General features: G+C 46.6%; 2 protein-coding genes across 12 annotated transcripts in view; one reads left to right on the forward strand and one right to left on the reverse strand.

Moving 5' to 3' along the window:
- Positions 1-10534, reverse strand: part of INTS9 (integrator complex subunit 9) — a 60025-nt gene extending 49491 nt beyond the window's left edge. Inside the window, exons 1-3 of the mRNA XM_066314598.1 lie at positions 10410-10534; positions 5786-5913; positions 1490-1550 (exon numbers count right to left, since the gene is read on the reverse strand). Of these exons, the coding sequence (XP_066170695.1) occupies positions 1490-1550; positions 5786-5913; positions 10410-10418 (198 nt within the window). The 5' untranslated portion in view covers positions 10419-10534. The remainder of the gene's footprint in view (positions 1-1489; positions 1551-5785; positions 5914-10409) is intronic.
- Positions 10535-10693: 159 nt separating this feature from the next.
- The window catches only part of HMBOX1 (homeobox containing 1), a 110854-nt gene continuing 103869 nt past the window's right edge, over positions 10694-17678 (forward strand). For 5 of the 11 annotated variants that reach the window (XM_066314605.1, XM_066314609.1, XM_066314608.1 and 2 more), the window contains exon 1: positions 10694-11035. The gene's annotated coding sequence lies outside the window, so the exon portion shown is untranslated. Of the gene's footprint in view, positions 11036-11168; positions 11189-12202; positions 12808-17678 lie in introns of those variants that run through there. The other 6 variants (XM_066314604.1, XM_066314607.1, XM_066314599.1 and 3 more) reach the window with 3 other exon arrangements.

Genomic DNA, 17678 nt, shown 5'->3' on the forward strand with positions numbered 1-17678 from the left:
TGGCAGAAGTCTCCTAACCTCATCTCAAGGGAGTTCAAAATGATTAAAAGTAGATCACAGCACATTTCCATGCCTCTCCAGGACTGAAGTTTTATAACTGAGTGCTGTAACAGGAATGTCCACCCCACATGATAAAACACCCCCCTTTGACTCCTTCCCTTGCCTTTTTCCAGCACGGGTCAAAGAATTTACCATTCCAAGCACTTACAGTGGTCAAGGTGAAGTTGAGAGATGCTGTCTTTGAATTTTTAACACGATTTCCATTGCCACTGTGTGAGCTGGGAGGTTTCTCCTAAGCACACGCTGCAGCAGCAGCATCCCAGAAATTTAAATATATTCCTAATAAAACTACAGTGACAGTCTGTCCATTCTTTGGAGGCCAGAGCTCTGACACCAAAGCTGAGGCTCAGGAGACTAAAATTGCAGGGAATTCAAACTGAGCAACTCCATTTCTGCCCCTGAGTGTCTGCAGCCCTGCAACTGCCAGTTAGCAAGTGCTCTGAATAGAGCTGTTACTATTTTACCAACAGAAATGCTGCCTGCACAGTTTCTTTTGTCTCCAATGAGAAGAAAAATCAGGTCTTTAATCTATGATCTTCTGCTCCCTTGTCTGTAAAAATCAGATGAATCCATTTTGTCCACCTCAAAGTCCCCTACAAAAGCAACTATTATCACTGTTTCCTTTAATGTTCCCATAGTCAGAGAACAGTCTATTAAGCATTTTTCTCCACTGGTACCTATTGCTGCCCACATCTGAAATGTATCTGCCTATTTTAATAACATCTGACATATTTTTGTGTTCATTGTTCCCCTATGGCAGATCACACCGGCCGCTGCAGTGCCAAGTTTTGGTTGAAGTCTCAGATAAATTCTGCCTCCAAAACTGATGGAATGAAAAGAGGGGGGAAAAAAAAGAGAAATTCTGTGTCTCTCATGTAACTGAGGAAGTTGTGTGTCTTAGAATCAGGAGGCTGGAGATAATATCCTCCCTGCTACGTCCAGCAGCAGAACACATGTTGATTTCAGAGGCCAAAGCCAGGCTTTTCCTCTCTGAGAGACCTCCCATAGGCAAACCATTGCCTTTCTCATAGTTCTGCCTGAAAAAGGGTATGAAACCAACCTCATTTATAGGCATGCTCTGAAGCCTCAGCCTCAGAAAAGTGAGACTGTGGAATAAAAGGCACTCCAAGAAGGCGAAGCACTATTATTTATGGAGCTCCATGAAATACAAAAATATTCACACTGACGACTCGTGCATTTTAAGCGGATTTTTTTTTATAATCTAGGCTACCTCTGAAGCCTGAGAGTTGCTATTAGCATTTTGTTTCAAAACGTTCTGCTCTGCAAGGACATCCTGGCTGGTGAAGGTACACAGAGAAACCTTTGGGATGAGTCAGCGTGGAACTGCTGCTCCTGCAGCACCAGCTCTCCCAACCTGTCAGGTGGCTTTTTTGCATGGCAAGAAAAATTCCAACCATCATTCCAGTACCTTGTCCAGGAATGTGCTTCCATCTTTCAAGACCCAACCGGGAAGTTTGGAGAGCCTGGGGCTGAGGGGGAAAAAAAAATAAAAAAAATTATTGCAATATGAACTGAATTATTATCAGTGGCTAAGCGCAGACCTTCTAACTTGGTGTCACACAGGCAGAGAACACCATTCCTGTCTCAGGGAAGTAACAGTCCCAATAAAACAGACTGACAGTTTCACTGTGGTAAAGTGTTCACCAAAATGACTTTTACAAATCATGATGATGACACTTACAAGTAAAAAGAAATAAAGAGGACGAGGCATGCAGGGAGTTTTTAGTCATTTACGGTGAGGATTTGAAAAAGGCTCACTGCTGCTGAGTTCCCTGTGGTGAAACTGGATGAATAAACAGAAGTGAGGGCAGCAACAAACTCTGTGCTGGAAACAACACAAAAGCACCATAAAACTGTTTTGGGACAGAGGACAACAGACAAATATTCCCATTAGCAGTGGCAGGGAAAGACTGATGCTCTGGACTAAGTCATTTATAGACACAGGCTGGGATTTTATATCCACATAAACCATGGTTTCGTGCCTGGGTGTCACCCAGAAGACCCACACCAACAGCTGTACAGGACACAGGGGTAGGGAGACCTTGCTGTGAACTGCATGTTCTAAGCAGCAGCAGAGCCCCTTTTTTTCATTGTTTCAAATGTTAATAAAGGAATTTAAAGGTAGACATTGTAATTCTGAGTTTACAGCAGTATTGGCTGCAGCATTTCTTGCTACCATAACTGAGAGACTTATTTATATTTCACAGTGACATCTGATTTTTGTGTGAGCCTGCAACTTAGCTTTAAAGCCACTGAGAGTTGTGCCCAGACTGAGGTTTATTTACACAAATAAATAAAATAAAATAAAATAAAATAAAGTAACCAAGAGAACTGAACCCACCTGAAACCAAACCCTGCAACAACTTCAGATTTGGACAGAGAACCTGGTTGCAATGCATTTTGCAATCGCTGTGCAGTAATCTCCATAGACAGGCATGTTTATATCCTAAAAGGGCTTTGAAATTAAACATCTTGAAAAGAGGAAGTGATTCAAGGGCTCAGAGAAATGCTGTGTTTAGACTTAGAGCAGCATAAAAGAACAAATTCTGACACCCCAGTACGTCACAAGGAAGGAAAATGGGGAAACTCAAGAGTCAAGGGAGTGAAGACAGAAGGTAAGAGGTGAGAGCAGAAGGATCATGGAGAAGCTCTGCCAGAGAAGGGCAATTCCCTTCTGAGGATAAAGAGCAAGGCTGAAGAAGTCTGATGACAGAAAAGATGAAGTGGCTAAAAGTGCTCCCCAGTGGATTGTTCGAAAGCACAATTTAGGAGCAGTGATTTGGAGACTGAGGGGACTGAGCAGAATTGGTGCAGCAACTCCAAAAGAGTTATGGAAAAAAGCAAGAACAAACCACTCTGATGAGCACCAACTCTGACAGATACAGGAACCTTGGCTGGAATGGACACTTGGAGGGCTGCAGTCCAGCATCTCAACACCAGCACAAGGTCAGGGCAGTGGCTTGTGCCTTGCAAATTCCTGCATCCATCTGTGGTTTCAGCAGCAAGAGGCAGAGCAGAATAAACTTCACCTGTCCTCCTCCCAGTAATTTAACCTAGCAAAAGTTTTGTTTTATTCATGATGAAAGAGCACTAAAGTTGTACTGAACTGGCATCCACTGAGGAGTGAAGAGTCAGAAGAGGCAAAAATGAGCAGGTGTGTCTTGTGTGTGGCTGAAAGCAGAACAAGCAACACAGGACAGAAAGGACTCTTTACCTTGAAGCCAAGAAGCAACACAGCTCCTCCTGACAGTTTTGACATTGTAATAGAGTGATTGATTAATCCAAAATAGCTGGAACTGTCCCATAAATAATGTGAGCAAGTGTGTCATGGCTAGACAGGAAAGGTTAAGAGCTTCCCACACGTTCATTTCACCGTTTTGCATTTGACTTTGGTACAGGGGAGAAAGCTCCAGTTGACAAACCTCCTTTAAAGTACAGGAGCATAAAGAGTTGGGCAGCTGCAGGTGCTCTGCACGTGCTCCATGGGCTGGTGACAACAGGGAATTCCATTTCCAGGCCAAGGGGGAATGTAATACCTTTGCACTGGCATTTCTTTGAAGAGCAAAGAACTCTAAAAAATGCCCAGTCCCTTTAATGCCACAAACACTGCAGCACTTTCTTATAGATTAAAGCACAGGCTCTCAAAATATTTGCTCAAGGAGGGCAGGTACGACACAGGATTGAGCTGTGTAGCGAAGATCCTCTGCAGTATCACACATTTGGGCAGCTTTGGAGACCACATAGTGAGATTTCCAGAATCCAAGGGGTTCGTGGATCCTGCTGGAATCTCTGGTTAAAGACAGCAGAGAGAAGCATGGCTCCTCTCAGGTTAAGGCCTCACTCATGTCCATCTCCAATAAGCACATCTGGTTCTGAGAGGACACAGCTGGTGAGAACCCCAGATGTGACAGACCCGTGTTCCAATTCCTCAGGCTGTCAGTCCTTCCTGTCACCTTACCTGGCATCTGGTGACAATGTCAGCTCTCTGTCCCCCCATGTCACGTTGATAACACACATTTGAATTTCAGAGGTGTTTGGATATCAGGGTAATGGACTCCTAATCTCCAATGGTACAACTGTGAGTACTACAGAGATAAGGACTTTGCAGTGGCAGCCACATTCCTCCTCACATTTCTGACTTATTTCCACAACTCTCCGCAGGACACCTGCAGAGGAGATCAATTACTTGCCCAAGTCCATGTGCTCGGGCCAATCCTTGCTCTAAGGGGTGTTCAGTCACCTCACCGACAAGATTGATTGGATTTAAATCCAAGTGTTTGCTCCGATTCCACTGGGCCATCAGGGGTCAAATCTGACATCCTCTCTTATTGAGTTTGAGTCATTTTAGCACCGACATTCTGGAGGTGCTTGGGGAATTCCAGGTTGTGACCTGCAATTTGGCTGTTCATTCCCAGGGTCTGCTATCAGCAGACAAAGCTGCCACATCCCAGGGGAAGGCTGATTCCTGCCGCTCTAAAGAACCTCTTAAGCCTTTGTTCAATCACCTCATTTTGCTACTTGTTCCTCTCTGAATTTCCTTTTTTTTTGGGGGGGAGTGGGAGAAAGCAAATGCGAGGCAATTCTGTCCATACCTGGATTCCCAAAATTTGCTGGATCTGTTGGACTGCACCAGTTGTTGCAGTCAGCAGTTGCATTATGGAATGGGACAAAAATTGACTTTCACACTGATCCCTCTGAGGGCATCTGTTGCCTCTCTACAGCAGATCCTGAACTCCACGTTCTTGCAGAACAATGCACACATTGTCTATTCCTTTCCTCTCCTCTTCAAAAAATAACAAATCATAGGAAGTGCTGGACAAACTGCTTTAACCTCACTAGGTCACTCAGGAAATTCCCTTTTCCAATTGCATTTTTCCCCCTCTCAACCAAGCCTTCCCTGAACCCAGAATGTTCCTCACTTCTTTCCTTGTGGATCAAAGTTACTAAACGTCTTTTTGAGAAAACTCCTACTGCTTCCCATCACTGAGAGTGACTCATTCCCACCTTTCCAACTGCTAATTTTTTGTCATTTATTCCATTTACACAAAACATGTCACCCTAACTGAATATCCCAATTAGTCTAAAAACCCGGGGAAACACAACTTTGTAGCAGGGCGCAGAAGGGAGATATCAGGATTCTGTTCTCTAGCTTGTTTCTGTTTCTTTGCTGTTCCAATCCCGTGCCTAGCTGCACTGCCCTTTTCCTTATTTAACTTTTAAAAGGGAACAATTATGCCATGCAGGCAACTAACAAGGGCTGCTAAGTGCTGTTTTTCTTTGCATTAGCCCGTGCTCTGAAGAACAGCCTGAGAAGATGGTGGTTAAACAGGACTTGCTGGGAGGACTCCACGCACTCCATCTCAGTTACCCATTTATCTCATCTCGCATGAAGAAGCCAGAAAGATGACAGATATGTGACCTCACTTGTGCTGAGCAGTTGCAGCAATACTTTACTGAAGCTTAGAATAAATTATCTAGAAAAACCAATCAATAAATCCATAAAATGTCTTCCGTCTACTGAGCCAAAGGACGTTATTTTGATAAAGGGAATTTTTTAAGTGAACAAAGTCTATTTATGATATCAGATGATGCTGTTCATTTGTACCCATCCCCTCCCTCCTTCCCATCCACCATTTCAGACACAGCACTCCCAACTGCAACCCAAGAAGATGCAGACTAAGTGCTGACAGGCCACAGAACTCACCTCTGGACCAGAGGCAGCGGGAGGAAGTTGAGGGTAGATGTCATATCCAGCCCACAGTCCAGCATGATGGTGGTGGATTTGAACTTGAGCACGTTGCATGGCAAGGTTGGGTGTCCTGACAAGCAGTACTGGAAGAAGATGAGGAGGAGTTACTCAGGACTTTTCAGAATGTGACCCATCCCTGTGTGCTGGGCACTGGTGAAGCCACACCTCAAATCCCACATCCAGCTCTGGGCCCCTCACTGCAAGGACAATGAGGGGCTGGAGTGTGTCCAGGGAAGGGAACAGAGCTGGGGAAGGGGCTGGAGCCCCAGGAGAGGCTGAGGGAGCTGGGAAAGGGGCTCAGCCTGGAGAAAAGGAGGCTCAGGAGGGACCTTGTGGCTCTGCACAACTCCTGACAGGAGGGGACAGCCAGGGGGGTCAGGCTCTGTTCCCAGGGAACAGGGACAGGATGAGAGGAAACAGCCTCTAATTGTGCCAGGGGAGGTTCAGGTTGGACATCAGGAAGAATTTCTCCATGGAAAGGGTGGTCAGGCATTGGCAGGGGCTGCCCAGGTAGGTTTGGAGTCCCCATGCCTGGAGGTGTCCAAGGAATGACAGGATGTGGCACTCAGTGACAAGGTGGGGTCAGTCACAGGCTGGACTCATCGTGGAGGTCTTTTCCAACCTCAGTGATTCTGTGAAGGGAGTTCACAAACTGCCTTTCTCCTCTTGTTGTTCAACACAGTTCCTTACACACCAAAATAAAACATGATTTCCCATCAATCTGTGTCCCACAGCTGTGTGTTCATTGACATTTCCCCATGGCAGGGTATTAAGGGTCAGATTTTCTTCAGACAGTTTTTCTGATCCCAAGGGTTGAAGTGGATGGCAAAGCTCCTCTCTCTGACTTAGGACACATGCAGAATCTCTCTTTTTTTTTTTTTTTTTCTTGCAATCACCTATTCTCCCCTCAAAAAACAGGAAATCAGCTTCATCCAAACTCAGTCCTCCTGGCAAAACTTGCCCCAAAATTTGAAAATTACTCGAGGTGGACAGGGAGGCAGAGAAAGCCCTGCAGGAACACAAGTTTTTATTTTGGTAGGAAACCTGCCCCAACAACCCCCTGTACAGGTGCAGCAGCTCTGGGACGAGCTCTCACCTGCTTTTTGTCTTGCTAAACACAAACAGGAAGCAGGAGGGACTGGGCAACCCCACCTGAATGGAAAGGTTTGTGTATCCAAATCCCAAAGGCTTTGCACGCTTAATGAGGCGGTGAGCAGGTGATGTAGGGGGCACTTGAGCATCATTGAGATGCAGCCACCTCCTGTCTGGAGTGACAAACATTTAACGAGGCGCTGGAGAGCTTTGAGGGAGAACGGAACAGAAAGGTCGGCTTCAAAACGTGGGATTAGAGACTAAATGTCTGAGCAGAGCGCGGCCACCTCTGCGGGAGGGTTCCTCTGCTCCGAGGAGAGAATTCACATCTCCAGTCTCCCAGCCTCGCTCGGCTGGTCAAAGTGGAGATTTTAAATTTAAATTTTTTTTTCTTCAATGAAGATGAAAAATACCACTTTTTTAGAGCCTGCTCTAAAAACAGGCTCAGTCTTTTTTCTAAGTCATTTATCCCTTAAGCTTGTGTTCTACACTTCCCTCTACCAAATGGAAAAAAAAAAAAAAGGGAGATTAATAATTTCATTTTCTACCTCTGCTCACAATAATGTTAACAGAGGACTGCAACTGTCCGGATTAACGGCCCTCAAGGAGTCTATTTACATACATTCCTCAAAAACCTGCTTTAAACTATATTTAAATAGTAAAACCGACTAAGCCCCAAATATTAAATTTAAAATATCACAGCGAGTTTTGTTTTAAATTCACAAAGCCTCAACTATTAAGGAGTTACATCACATTTTGCCTTTCTTTTAGTAAAGTTAAAAAAAAAAAAAAAAAAAGTAAAGTCAAGCTGGTGAAGGAGTGAGGAATTCAGTTGGTTTATTCACAAATGTAACACACTCATGTGAAATTAAGTTTTCACCAGACCAGAACTTTGACAAATGAAGCTATAAATTGAAGTAAATAGAAAGAAATGAAGGGAAAAATAAGTTCTATTTTTGTAGCTTTTAAACTATTGGTAATTTAAAGAGGCAATGAAATATCACCACTTCTATCAGCAAAACATTTTCTTGCCTTTTTTTTAATAACCATGAGTAGTATCACCACCCTGACACCTATGGGCTAACTGGAAAAATCTTCCTTTTTTTCCTTCTTTAAAAGCAGCTAAAATCATCTCTGTGGCTGTCATGCTGTGGTAAATGGATTCCTGGGATTCCATGGATTCTTTTTCTACCAGATTCAAAGAAAGTGACAGAAAAATGAATTTTAAAAAAAAGGCAATTGATATTTTCTATACAGCTGTTTGCACAGGTGACATTTGTGGGCCTGCACCCCTGTCAGAAGTTTAGATTAGGAATCCAGGAGTGGGAATGTTTGCACGATCCATACACATCAGAAATGTGATCATTTCCACACAGTTTAGACTTGTTAGTGTTTAAAACAGATTTAGAGCTTTCAGTCCTGTTCCTCACTGGATTAAAATGCAAGATTTTTGTTTCAAGATTTGCTTGCTTCCAGCTTTATTCCCTTAGGGCTAAAGGCTGGTACAGCCAACACACAAAGGTGCTTCACCTCCTAACTCCAAAAGTCACATAAAAGAAGACACAAACCACACAAAAATGCCCAGCCCAGCTCACAGCTTTCCTGGCAGGATTTTCAAACTGGATGGAAGTTTGGCAGTGGGACACAAAAGGCCCAATTCCAGATGCTCAGGGCCCTGGGAGAGGAGTTTTCCACAGAAATCCCATTCCCACTGAGCACCTCGTGGAGGGCAGAGTGGCAGAGGAGAGAGATGGTGGCTCAGACTGCAGCTCCAAAACATTCAGAGCTGTGCTGGGAATTTCCAAGTGAAGCCAACAAATCCTGCAGTGCATTCCTCCAGTATTAGTATCACGTGCCATCTTAAAAATCTGAGGGGGGAAATGAGCACTGAGATTTGCCTGAATCAAAGCACATTTGAGTTTTGTGAGTCTGATGTTTTCACTGGATTCTGAATCAGGTTTGGAGTCAGAATCTCAGAATGGTTTGGGTTGGAAAGGACCTTGAAGCTCATCTTACCCCAAGCCCTCTGCCATGGACAGGGAACATTCCACTGGTCCCTCACTTCCACCCTGTTCTTCCAAATTCAACCCAAATCTATGAGAAAAGAGGATGAAAAGCATCTGACTCCTCTCTTCACAACCCCAAATCCTCCACAAAATCTCCAGGCACATCTCCAGAAAAATACAAGGTGAAGAATCTCACAATTCTCAGCACCTGAATTTAACAACAAGCCTAAAAATTCTCCAATATAGACTACAGACAGTTTGTATTTCCCTTCCCTACCCCTTCCCTCTCTCTGTCCCTATGCAAGACTCTAAACATCAAAAGAGCTCTGCATTTCCACTGGGGTTTTTATTTAAAGATTTCCCAGTTTGCTTTCCCCACTGAATTCTATCAGCTTCTACAACCACACCCAGAAGTTCTTGACTTTGCAGTGTTTATCCCACTAATATTCATCCCTGCACAGATCCTTATCACACAGGTAACATTAAGCAGGATCAAGTTCTTTGACCACCTGCCTCTGGAATTAATTGTACACACTTCCATGGAGAATGGTTTCCTAAAAGTCTTAAAACATCCCAGAATCCACATTTATTTCTGTGAAGCTTTGTTATAACACACTGTTCAGTCTCAAAATCAAGAGACAATCTCAAATTGAACAATGGTGTCACTTCAGATCAAATAAATCAAATATTATGCACAGTTATGTTGAAAACTGCTTGGGTTTTCACCTCCAGACTGAGAACTGCAGCACATTATGTGAAATTGAAATTATTCCTGGAAAACAAAGCGGCGCCTGAATCCAAGGTCTCTAAGAAAGTTAAACAGCTCAGGAGAGGAGACCAATATCATGGGTCATGTACTTTCTGACAGAAGACTGTAATATCAGAACCAAAATCCCCGTCAGAAGCAGGGCGCACCCTTGGCAAAGCTGTTCCAGGCTGATTTTTTTATTAGTATCTCTCTCTATTATCACAGTGGAGATGGAAAACGTCTTTATCAAAATCCACGGGAATTTATTCACGTTCCCAGCGGAGTCCAGCAGAAGCCACATGTGCAGGGGGAAAGCTCCACGCCAGACTCGCGTTTAAGGCTGGGAAAGCTGAGAAACATTTTCTGCGCCTCTTCAGAATCCTGCTAAGGTTTGATCCCATCCAACACCTCAAACCCAGACAGCGATCCCCCCTTACCCTCCCTCCCCACTGAGGGCCGACCTCCGCCTTCCCCCACACCTCAGGGCCGACTCCCACCCCTCTCTCAGCCCTTCCCCGCCCCAGGATCACCCCCTTTTCCCTCAGGCCCCTCCAACTCCCTCAGGATCACTTTCCCCCCTTTTCCCTCAGGCCCCCCTCCAGCGCCTCAGTGTCCCCTCACGCCTGGTGAGGCGGAGACTGCGCAGCCATGAGGGGACCCCGGGAGGCCTCCCGGCGCCGGGGGAAGGCCGAGCCGCTCCCCGCCCTCACGGCCCCTCGCCCCGGGCACTCACCAGCTTCATCGCGTTCCCCGGTTCTATTTACCGGGACAACCCTGCCCCCCTTCCTGCCCACCGCGCCGCGCCCTAGGGCATCATGGGCCTTGTAGTCCCGCCGCCCCTCCGCCCTGGATAACGTCATGGCCGCCCGAGGCATGCCGGGAGTTGTAGTCCGCCCCGAGCTCGGCCCCGCCGCCCCATTGGCGTGCCGCGCTCCCGCGGCACGCTGGGAGTTGTAGTCTCAACGCCGCGGGTCTCCCCGTCACCCTGGGGAGGGGGAACTACAAGTCCCAGGGTCTCACAGCTGCAGCAGGTGGGGGCTCGGATGTTGATATCAACATGGCGCTTGTCAGACAGACAAAGACAGTCGGTCTGGTGTGATTGAGCCAAAAAAAAAAAAAAAAAAAAAAAAAAAACCCAACCAAAAAAAAAAGAAAAAAAAAAATAGAGGGAGCGGCAGGAGGAGCGCCGGGCGGGGAGGGGGCTGTGTCCTCGGGGGGCGTGGGGGGGCTGAGGGATTTCCTCCCCCTATTGTTCTCGTCCCTCCGCGCCCCCCGTTAATCCCCCCTCAATCTGGGGCGGGGGGACCCCCCCGGTCCCGCCGGTCCATGGTGAGGCGGAGGCGCCGGCAGCACCCAGAGGTGAGTGTCGAGTGGGGATCCGGGGGGGGAGCGGCGGCGGCGAGGGGAGGGGGCGGGCGGGTGGGTGGGCTGGAGGGAAGGAGGGAGGGCAGCGGGAAGGGGTCCCCCCTCCGCCGGCACCGCCGGGAGTCGCGCCGAGCCGGAGAGCGGGATGTGCGTGAGGGGGGCAGCCGGGGGCGGGCACGGGTGGGCAGGGGCAGCCCCTCGGAGTTGGAGCCGCGGCTTTGGGGGGCTCCGCGAGTGCCCCCGGATCGGGGGAGGAGGAGGAGGAGGAGGAGGAAGAGGAGGAAGGTGTCCCCGGCAGGCTGCAGCGGGAGGGCAGGGCACCTTTGGGGTTCGCCGTTCCTGCCATTTGTGTATTTATCCTCATTCCTCCCGTCTCCCGGGTGTGGGGCGCGGAGTGGCGGCCGCGGGAGCTCTCCCTCAGCCTGGGTGGGTGCTGTGTTTTTTGGGGGTGTCCGGGTGTTGTTCTCCGCGGAGTTTTGGGGTGGGATGACGCGACCCCCGGCTCTCCCTGTCCCGGGGACCCCCGGGAAGGGCAGGGGAAGGAGGAGGGCTCCGAGCTGCGGGGATGGAGCCGGGCTCGGAGCCCCTCGCCCTGCCGGGGAGCTCTGCCCTGCCTGGGGCTGTGCGAAGGTTTCGGGGGCTCCTTTTTCGGGAGCTTCGGGCCGCTGGAGGTCGGGGAACGCGGCTCGGGGGTGCCCCAAACCCCGGCGGCTCCCAGGGCTGTGAGATCTCCGGCAGGTTTTCGGGGAGGGCAAAGGCGTGAAAAGCCCCGAAGGGTGTCTGTTCGCTGGAGAGTTTGAACATGGGAACGGGTGGGGGAGGAGGAGGACCCGGAGGGAAGTCATTCCCAAAATGTGCGAGGAGAGCTTGGGTGGGGTGTCAGACGCTTGTTTGTTTTGTACTTCTTGGGAAGAGGTGGGGAAGGGCGGTGGGGGGTGAATGCTTTTGTGTCCCGTGCCCGGGATGGTTTTGGGTCAGAAGGGTTTGACCGCAGGAGCGGTGGTTGGGCAAGCGGCAGGGAATTCTTCTGCTGGAGTGTTTGCCTCAGTTTCGGGGTTAAAACAAAACAAGTGGCGAGTGTATTTAGGTGCAGAATACCCGAGCCGGACCCCGCCGAGTTCTTCGACTTCAGTTTTGTCCGTTCTTTCCTTTTTTTTTTTCTTTTTTTCCTTTTTTTTTTTTTTTTTTTTTTCCCCCTCCTAGTTGGTGAAGTGTCTCTTGGTATGTTTGCAGAGCACTTCTTCGGAAGCATTTTGTTCTTTGCGATAGGAAAAGCCTTGGTTGGACGTGCTGTTTTTTTCCCCTTTCGCGTTAGGGACAAAAAACAAATGCTCTTTTGGGGGGTGGGGAAGGAAGAAGGAAGAGGAAATGAAGGTTTAAGCATGTTTGTGGAGTCGGGTCTGTCTCAATTTGTTCGAGTAACACTGGGAGTGTGATTCGGTGGCTTCTGAGCACGAAACGTTTATGAACAAAAAACTGGGGAGATATAAACTTTGTAGGGAGGAAAGCGTTAAGGTGATGGGCAGGGAACTTGGATCTGGGAGACGCTACCTACGTCCCCCTGCTTCAAACTGCTGGGGATGGAGGGAAGGAAAAAAAAACCCAAAACACTGGGGAAAATTATCCCTACAATTTGCATGAGTGGTGCCGTGCAGAATACTGGGGCGAGGAATTGCGCTCTGCAAACGATTTGTGGGCTGGAGAAAGCCTGAAGTGCCTGCTCGGGTCCCGTGATATGACTTGCTCATTTCTGCAGGGCTCATCAGGTACAGACTCTGCTTCCTTCCTGGGATGGTGCAGCTGGCATTTGATTTCCTCCATGGATGGGAGAGGAGGAGTCCTGTGCAGGTTTTTTTTTTTTTCCCCCCAAGATGATTGCATTTTCTTTGGCCTTGCTGTACCCTGCCTCATTAGTAGGAACTGCATCTATACTTATTTACCATTATACCGTGTCCCCTGGGAAGCGGGCTGTAGTTTGGAGTAGGTATATATGGATTTATCACTCCTAACATTTTTTTTTCCTCCTGTCGTGCTTAGACCAAATCCGTCAGCAGCAGAGAACAAACTTAATTTATTTCTGTGTTTTGCATCTCCCTTTTTACCATTTCTCTGCCGAATTGCTAAGAAAACATCTCTGAGATGGAGAGAGGGGAGAAGGAAGGAAAGGATGGAAAATGTTGTCTGTGCAGGGATGCATTTGTTATCTGCATGTCCAGGGAGCACCGGGCTGTGGAAGGGCAGGGTTTGTTTCTGCATGTAAAAACTGGGGTTTGGGAATGTTCTTTTTTCCCTTATGTGAAGATTATTCTTTAGCCCTTCAACAGCCACAACTTTTTCTGTCTGGTTGACAGAATTACCCGACGAGCCTGGGCAGGAGGCCGGGAACAAGGAACTTGTGTTTCACTCTGTGCTGCCTGTTCTTCCTCCCCTCGTTCCCTTAGCACCAGTGCAAGCACCAGAACAGGCATCAGCATTTTTACTCCTGTGTCATCCCACTGTTCCGAGCAGGTCTAGACGACATTGTGGTATGCAGGCTGCCAGCTGGGTTACAGGAATGTTACCCTAGGTGAAACGGCAGGATTTTTAAGGAGGTGTAAGGAAATCTGGGAGAAAAATCCTGTGTGAATGAGGCCTGGTTATCTCTGGAACTGCTTCGCTGAGCGGTGTCAAGCAACTCCCTGGGTTTATTGACCTTTCTGGACAACGTGCATCTCTCTAGAATTGTGATTCTTTCTGATAGTTCCGTGGAATCAGTGGCTGGTGTCAGCTGCAGGAAGCTTATTTTTAAGGCAGTTTCTGTGTGGGTCTTACTGGTCTCTTACAAAGGGATATTAAAAGTTGATAGCTGCGCAGTGTTTTGAAAACTAAATTATTATGAAGTATTTACTTCGTATTGATAATCCATAGGTTCACAGGGAGTGTTTGGTGTGTTTTTTCATTGCTGTCTGGATATGGGAAAAGAGTGGGGCTCTGATATCTGTTTTTAAAACTAACATGCTTTTTAATAAAATGCATTTTTATTAAGCGTGACCGTAAGGAATTGTTCTGTCGTTAACTTTTGGGACTGCTCTTTTTGTGTTTTGTGTCAGTGGGGCAGGGGTGAAATTTGGGTCTTTGGGTGGAGATTTGGGAGAATTAATGAAACTAAGCCATGAGAAAGGAGGAAGCTGTACTGTTCCTCATACCAAGGGATCTGGGAAGGTGTTTGCTTGTATGTGTTAGAAACCAAGTGAATTTTCAGGAAACAACAGCACATTTTAATCTAAAGTAAGCAACTCGTGCTTCACAGTGATTTCTGTTTTAAGGACATTACAGTACCGGCATCTGTGGCAAATCTTTTTCATCTGCAAAGTTTTAGAATTTGAAATCAAAATACTGTCAGCTTAGAGAATCTTACTGCCGAAACCAGATGCCTTTGTTTCTCCTGTCGATAACTTCATGCAGCTTTGATTCTAAAGTCCCTGAAGTTGATTTCATGTTATGCTGATTTTAACGGAGCGGGGATTGGATTCTGCATACATGTCCTCGTGGGATTGAGCTTTAATTATACCTATGCTGATAATGTGATCTTGTGGGTTATCAATGCAGTGAGGCAAATACTGGGATTACAGCAGGATTTTTAGGACACAATGAGGAGAATTTGATATTATTGATATTTTTTGAGGGGGGCTCATCGGTCTAACTCATAACCCTAAAGCTGGTTTTATTTATAAGATCAGTAATAAACTGTATTTTAGCATTCTAATATTCCTCTATTGGCTAAAGCTCCCTTCTGGCTTGTATTAAATTAGGATTGCTGAGTAGCAAAGTGTACCAAGAGTTTGTACACTCAGTCATGCAAACGGGTTGTGTGGTAGCTGTGAATGCAATTCCCAGGGTTAATGCTAAAGATAAGTGTTTTGACAAATGCTTTTAATTTGAGGAACAATACAAGCAAGAATGACAGGATATGAAAAGAAAGTGCTATTTTTCGTCTCGCAGGTGGCAAAGCAAGGTGTAGAGGGATCAGCTTGCCCAGGTTCCTACGGGGAGTCTGCAGCAGAACTCGCAATCAGTCTGTGATCTCAAGGGTTTGTCAGGGCTTTAATCAGTTTTTCTTCCTCCCCTCATTAATTGGCTAACTTTGACATTTTGAAAATAACATCTAGAGATTATTTCTCTTTTCTCCAGTTTGAGACTTTGTCGCCTGAAGTTTTTTTGTTTTTTGTTTTTTTTTCATTTTCAGTCAAGCCTTGAAAACACAAGGTTGGAAAACTTGATCTGAGCAGCACCTCCCTGACATATGATACTATCTCCAAACAGCCCCTGACAAGTGAACCCTCTCATTGAAATCATGTGAGGAATTTTATTACTCAACTCCGAAGATCTTCTGGGGGAAAGGAGGTTGCAAACTATTAACTGTGTGGTCTTCATTGCAAGTTGGCAGATAAAATGCTCTTACGTATTTGAGGCTGTCATGTGGTCCACAGCCAGAAGTAGAGAATCAGCTTTGTAGCCGCTGACCAGCCGAAAATTTCATCTTGTCACTATGAGAAACACATTTATTTTTGTGTTGTGCCTGCAGATTTCAAGTGAACATATCCCTTTCTTTAAACATGCTCTTGGTTATATCCTTCCCCTCTCGACTGGGTGCTTACACAGCGTTAGCCTGTGCTCATCTGAGCACGTGGGGAAGCTTTTATCCTTGATAACCTTAAAAAGCCTGTTGGGTTTGGGCAGCTCCTGCTCTTTGCTGTTGCAGTTGGGTTTAGCAGAGGTCTGCTGTAGGTGCAGGGACCCTGTGTGACACTGCCCATGAGCTCAGGGCTGGTGTCACAGTCCCGGAGCCGCTGCTGTGACAATTACGGCGTCGTAAAGCCCAGCCTAAGTCAGGGCTGGTCGATTTATGGCCCTAGCTCCTGTGGTGGCTGGAGCAGCACAGCTCCAGTGGCTCCTGCTTGGTCGTTCTGGCCGAGCCACTGCCCTCCTCTGCTGTTCCACGTCAAGACAATCCTCGGTACTTCTGTTTGTAAATCTCTAGAAGCGCTTGACAGAGTTATTGGTGTTTTACAAATGGAGAAACTGAGGCATGAGGGCCTCACGTAAGGGCACGGACTGAGGCAGCAGCACTTCAACACAAGTGTCTCTCCCTCATGTTGCACTTCCCATCTGTGATCTATTGATATACAGTATAAGGAATTTATTTGCTGGCCATCCGATGTAATCATTTAGAATATCTGAGTCCAGAGGTTGTTTTTTATGGTGATGGGAGGATTTCCCATTGACTTCTGTGGCTCGACGATTCTCATCCTTACTTACTCAGTTATTTTTCTTGCTTTTAAATCCGTTATATTCCAACTCCCATCAGGTCAAAAGCAAACTTTCTCCCAAGACTGGGGGATTTCCCTTCCTTCTTGTACTGCTTTTCTTCTGCTTCATTTAATCGAATTTTTTGGTGTTGGGCTTCTGATCTATCTCAGGAATGCACAGGCGTGTTTGTCACTTGGTTTACTTCAGCCCCATGTTAATGCAGACAGCAGCAGGTTGAACAATTGCTGTTTTAATGTGCTTTATTAAGAATTAAAAGCAATAATCTGTAACTGGTTATTCTCCCTGTCTGCGTGGAGGTTTCTCTTTCCCAGTTCTAAATCAAAGCTGCAGGCAGAGTCTGAAGTTCAAGTCTGCTCTTAAAACAGGGAACTGCCATAGTGCTCCTGACAGAGTGAGCTCTGCTTTATCTTCCTGTGCAGCCAACCAGGAGCTGTGGAAGGTCAGTTCACTTTTTCCTGCAGAATTCCACTCCGAACGTTCACTTCATCATCTCATCTTGGTTTCAGTGCAATTACCAGCCTGAAGCTCATTACCAGGCAGAGCCCTTCCAGCAGGTTATACATGAATACACCTAAATCACTTCTGTAATGCAGCCTGACAAAGATCCCACTTTGTGTGTGTGTCCATGCAGTGCTGGCAGGTAGTGCTTCCAGTCTCCATTTGCCCAATGGGTGGAGTGTTGCTTCCAGGGAAGAGTTTCTTCCAGCCTGAGGAAACAAATTTTGACACCTGCCTCATGCATAGAGGTGGAATTTTTTTTTGTTCTCCCTATGTACGGGTTGTATTTTGAAGCTTTATTAAATTTACATGAATCCCATTCACTGCTGTGGTGGCAGATGAGATTTTAATGTTGGGTTAAGGAAGGAATTTAAAAGCCAGGCATAAAAATTCTATTAATTATGTTTGGCTCTGCCTCCAGTTGAGTCTCGCTTGTCCTGAGTTCCTGGTATCAGTCTTCTCCCCACTTCTGAACTTAAACATTAAGAAGCCTTTTTTTTCTTTTCTCTTCACTTCCTTAGAATTTTGAAGTTCAGCAGCAGGATAACTACCACTGAAACAATAGTGTAGGCTACTCTTTCAGTGGCCTTGTGAACAGCCAGTTTTGTTCTTCTGATAAGCCCTTGCCCTATCAATTGGGAAGTGCAGCATATAGTCATTTCCTGCATTTCGAGCTGCCCGTTCCTTCTGAGCTCTGAGGCAGGCACTGAATCTGCTTTTTGTTCTTGCCGTGGCACTGTAATACTGATGGCAGCAGAAAGCAGTTAGTTAGTTCATCAAATACAAGCGCTGTTCCTGCTTGGATATTTATTCTGACCTTTACTTTGGA

This window comes from Sylvia atricapilla, chromosome 3, assembly GCF_009819655.1.
Source record: "Sylvia atricapilla isolate bSylAtr1 chromosome 3, bSylAtr1.pri, whole genome shotgun sequence".
Taxonomy (NCBI): Eukaryota; Metazoa; Chordata; class Aves; order Passeriformes; family Sylviidae; genus Sylvia; species Sylvia atricapilla.